Source organism: Pyrus communis, chromosome 1 (genome assembly GCF_963583255.1).
Source record: "Pyrus communis chromosome 1, drPyrComm1.1, whole genome shotgun sequence".
Lineage (NCBI taxonomy): Eukaryota > Viridiplantae > Streptophyta > Magnoliopsida > Rosales > Rosaceae > Pyrus > Pyrus communis.
In genome coordinates, this window is record NC_084803.1 from 23,557,298 (window position 1) to 23,562,073 (window position 4,776).

At 38.0% G+C, this 4,776-nt stretch overlaps 1 protein-coding gene across 1 annotated transcript; it reads left to right on the forward strand.

The window, feature by feature from the left end:
- The first annotated feature begins 666 nt into the window (after positions 1 to 666).
- Positions 667 to 1,753, forward strand: LOC137715322 (classical arabinogalactan protein 4-like). Its single transcript, XM_068454609.1, has one exon. The coding sequence runs from the start codon at positions 930 to 932 to the stop codon at positions 1,398 to 1,400; it is 471 nt and encodes a 156-aa protein (XP_068310710.1). The 5' UTR covers positions 667 to 929; the 3' UTR covers positions 1,401 to 1,753.
- The last annotated feature ends 3,023 nt before the right edge of the window (positions 1,754 to 4,776 follow it).

Genomic DNA, 4,776 nt, shown 5'->3' on the forward strand with positions numbered 1-4,776 from the left:
TAAAAATGACCAAAATGACAAGTACCAAACTGAAAATCTGAGCAAATCAAAAGAATGAGAGAGTTATTTAGCCTTTCTAAAAACAAGATAGTGTGATTGTTGATTAAGGATGCATATGGACAACAACTGATAATGAAAGGGTCATTTTAGTAAAATCATCGACCACACTTGTAGTTGTTGAAAAGGGCAAAACGACCAAATCCAGACTATTAAAAGCTAAGATCCTCACTATTATATTGCCAAAATGCTAATACACCAGAAAATGTGGTAGAAAGAGACGTATTACTAACCCTCATCAGCAACCAAATCCATGTGACATGTTCAAACACAATTTCCCCCCTACATCATACAATCTTAAAAGCGCACAAACCATGCTTTTATCAATGATTTTTTAGTCTCGCCAGCAGTTCATAATATTATCACAATTTCATTATGTCATAGTTTTGATAGGTTTTTTGTTTTATCACAAAATGTCACGATTCAATTAAAAGTAAAACCATTCAATACAAGTAGTATTTATTCTGTTTAGTTTCGGATATAAAGTTACATTCTTCAACAATTTACACTAGATTACTAATACAACCCTAATCGAAGCGAAGCGAACCGAAACAAAACGAAACCGCGTTTGGTGGTTCTACCCGTAGATGATCCTTGAAGAAAGTTCAAACTATTAGAAAGGGTGTCCAAGGCTGACCAATTATTCACACGACCACCCTCGCTGGCTTAACAAAATTATTATATAATTTAACCATTGTGGGAATCTCAATCCAGCATTATTGAATTTGTAACGCTGTCCCTCAGCACCCCCCCCACTTTCTCTCCAACCTTTTTATATTCCCCTCTCCTTTTGAAACCCCCTCACTCCCACATCTCTGAAACTCCTTCTCTCCCTCTCACTCGTCAAATTCTCTCTCTTTCTCTCTCTAAAAATGAAGATGGGTTTTGCAGGGTTCCAAGTTTTGATGGTTTTGAGTCTTTTGGCCACATCATGCATAGCCCAGGCCCCAGGAGCTGCACCCACAGCCTCACCCCCAACCGCCACGCCGCCAACGGCCACCCCACCAACGGCCACCCCACCAACGGCCACCCCACCAACGGCCACCCCACCAACCGCCACACCGCCATCAGCCGTACCAGTTCCATCACCCAGCAAAACACCAACCGTGTCACCAACTCCATCACCAGTGACAGCACCAACCCCAAGTGCCTCCCCACCAGCTTCCACACCAGCTTCCACACCATCTGCTGAGTCTCCGTCGTCCCCACCTGCTCCCTCTGGCGCAAGCCCGAACTCCCCACCGGCAGAGGCTCTTCCTCCAAGTGGCACCTCCGCCATCAGCCGCGTTGTTATTGCTGGAACTGCTCTTGCTGGAGTCTTCTTCGCCGTTGTGTTGGCTTAGATTCAAGGGGTTTACCCTTTCGGGTTTTGCTATTCGTCACTCCTCATCGACTCTCAGATCTGGGTTTTGATGGACGGTCGAGATCTATTATTTTCTTTTTCTTCTATTGTTTATTTTTGTTAATGTTTTTTTTTTTTTTTTTTGTTTTAGATTTGTTTAACTTCGTGTCTTTTCAATCCATATGGTGATTATTGGGTTTGGCAGTTTCTTGGTGGATTTGGACGGTCGTGATGTGATTAATTATGGTGATTCATTGTTTTACAGTCGACACGTGCACCCATTTGTAGATGAGTCGTTGGATGTACATCTATCTGATCATAGTTGAATAAAACAGTTTGTCATTCTTTTTCTTAGGGAGCTTTGAACTTTTCATACTTTTAACTCTTTCTAAGATTCGGGTGTCATTACAATAGCTTGCGAATTTAAGTGCATCAAGATATTAACAAATTTTACTCATTCATTTTACGTTTAATTTTATGCAATTTATTATCGTAAATTTTCAAATACCTTTGTTAAATTTATCACATTTCCAAAATAGGGGATTGCAGAAAAATGGAGCCTTTATTCTCTAGGGTTGGGTGGCTTTGCCTTTTGACAAAGTCTAAAGCATTTGTTGCAGGGGATGTGATATGCACACACTTTATTTTACTTCTCACACATCTTTTCAATTTTCGGCTATCGGATCAAATGAATTGAAGTAGATCAACGAATATAAATTATCAGGAGGTGTGTAAGAAGTAAAATGGGATGTGTGAATAGCACACCCCTTAATGTATATTTCCATGCCAAAAAGATGGAATCCAACTCCTTAGGTTCCTTCCAATCCTTGACGTTGACTCGTGGTTTCAAAAGTCTTCGTCATAGGTGAAAGTGCACCATTAATCTTTCTTTTGCGTGCTTCCCCGAAACTTGATACACGTGTTAATCCATTTGGATGAAAAGTAAAATGGAACCAAGTAATCTTTTCGAAATATTATGTAACATTTTCTAATTTAAAATGACTAAATTTGAACTCCGTGCATTTTTTTCTTTTCCATTTCGTGTGAAAAATTATAAATAACAAATTTAAATGATTATATTGTGTTTATAATCGAAGAGATCTGGTTTTCACATATCATTTTTTTGCCTCTCAAATGCCCACCCCTCTTTTTGACCATTTTAATTAAATAAATCATACAAAGGCAACAACAATAGAAATTTTTTTTGTGTATTTTTACTATTTACCTAATTGGGTCTTAATTACAACTGAGTACTACGGTTTAGTGGTATTCCTCTTCATTTGTAAGTGAGAGATCTTATGTTCGATTATCGCCAAAAGAAAATTTGAACCGTATTATTATGGCTAACCTATTATGAGGCTTAACCCACTCACCCACCTCTTAATGTAAATAATGATGTTTGTTAAAAAAAAAAAAAAAGATCTCAACTACATATAATAACTAAAACCTTGGATTTGGGCTAACACATTTTAAGGTTCTCCCTCACTCTCGGAAGTAGGCTGAGCCGCTGAGGTTGATTAATGGTTAATTATGGCCGTGAAAATGCTGATAAAGCTTTTGTTACTTTGGGCCTTCCCTCTTATACCAAAGAAAATGCAATGATCCAAGGCAAAGTATATGCCACGTCAACATTACAAACCAAAACGACTAGGCACTAATGAGGCTCACTGTATGTATAAAGCATATATTAACTCAGTAATTTATCGATGGGAGACTCAATATAAGTGTATATTAACTCAGTAATTTATCGATGTGAGACTCAATACACATGTAAAGCCTTACATGATAATGTTTCAGCCATATCCCTTGCTTCAACTCCACTATTTCAAGTTCGCACAAAGAATGTGGATACACACTATCACTACATTAGAGCTTGTTTTAGCCAATCTTCAATAGAGAGTTTTAATCCCACATCGGACGGAGAAATGAGAGACATGGTATCAAGGAAAGTTGTCTCACGTGTGAAGCCCAACGGCCACATGCTTCACGTCATTCCGTTTGTGTTGTCCACATACTAGGATTGAAAAATTTGTCACATATGAGTGGGCATGTTGAGAATGAATCCCACATTAATAGAAGGAATGACTTTACATGTGCTTATAAGTAGGGATGGGTTCGAAAAACCGAAAAAACGAAAAAAAACCAAACCGAACACCGAATCAGAAAAAAGCCAAACTAAATTAAACAAACCGAACCAAACCAAAATGAGTTAATTCGGTTTCGGTTTCAGAAGTTCAAAAAAAAAAAAAAAAAAACCGAATCTAGAATCCACTTAAAACGACGTCATTTCATTTATCAACACTAATATTATCGAGGAGCAAATTGTAGCAATGGTCCCTTAACTTTAACTCAATTAGAGCAATGATCCCTCAACTCATCAAAACGTGCATCTATAGTCCCTCAACGAAAAGTCCATTACCATTGGTCCCTCAATTTTAATCCAACTGGAGAAATGGTCATTCAACTCTAACCTAATTGGAGCAATGGTCCCTCAACTTTAACCCAATTGTAGCAATGGTCCTTCCAATATAACTCATTTTGACAAAATTCTAACGAAGTTGACGAAAATGACCATAGTTATGAAGGATATATTTGTGAAAACTAGTTAATTCGAGCAACATCTATGCATGCTATTAACCATTAAAAGGCGGAATCATGCTTGTATGCACTCAAAAACAAAACTTAACCCATGAAATTCAAAGCCTAGTGGTTATAGTGAACCAAGACTCAACTCAAAACAAAGTGAGTTGAGAAATCTTATACCTTTGTTGATTCCTCTTTGCATAAGCAAATGCTAATCACCCAAGAGATAGGGCCTTCATTCCTTACTTCTTAGCTCCATGGATTTCTTGGAGGAGGATGAAGGAATGGATTCTCCAAGTTCCCAAAATAGGGAACCTCTAAGTCTCCACACCAAGGAGATTATTGAGGAAGAGATGAGTAACCTAGAGGAAGAAAGATTGCTAGCTATTTTCCTCTAGGGTGGCCGGTCTCTTAGAGAGAAATGAGAGCATTGAGTTCTCTCCAATTTCCTCAAAAAACCCTAATAATGAAATGTTATAAAGTTCTTTATATAGTCCCTTCAATTAAGTGACAAAAGAACCAAAACCCTTCATCCCCTAATGTGGCTGGCCTTAAGGGTTCATTGGGCTTTTCAAGCCCCTTGTGTTTTCAAGTTGTCATACAACTTGAGTTAATGGGCTTGACATTCAAATCTCATTGGGCCTTGCGCCCCAAAACCAACCTGAGTTCTATAACGAACATATTCGTTTGATTAATTAACATATTAATTAATCCAAGGCATAAATAATTAAACCATTTAATTATCCTTACTCATCTCTGTTGTTTCTTCAATCTCTACCTTAATCGGTGTACGA

Excerpts from the sequence above, each read along its gene's own strand:
- LOC137715322 (XM_068454609.1), top strand. The coding sequence starts at position 930 with ATGAAGATGGGTTTTGCAGGGTTCCAAGTTTTGATGGTTTTGAGTCTT.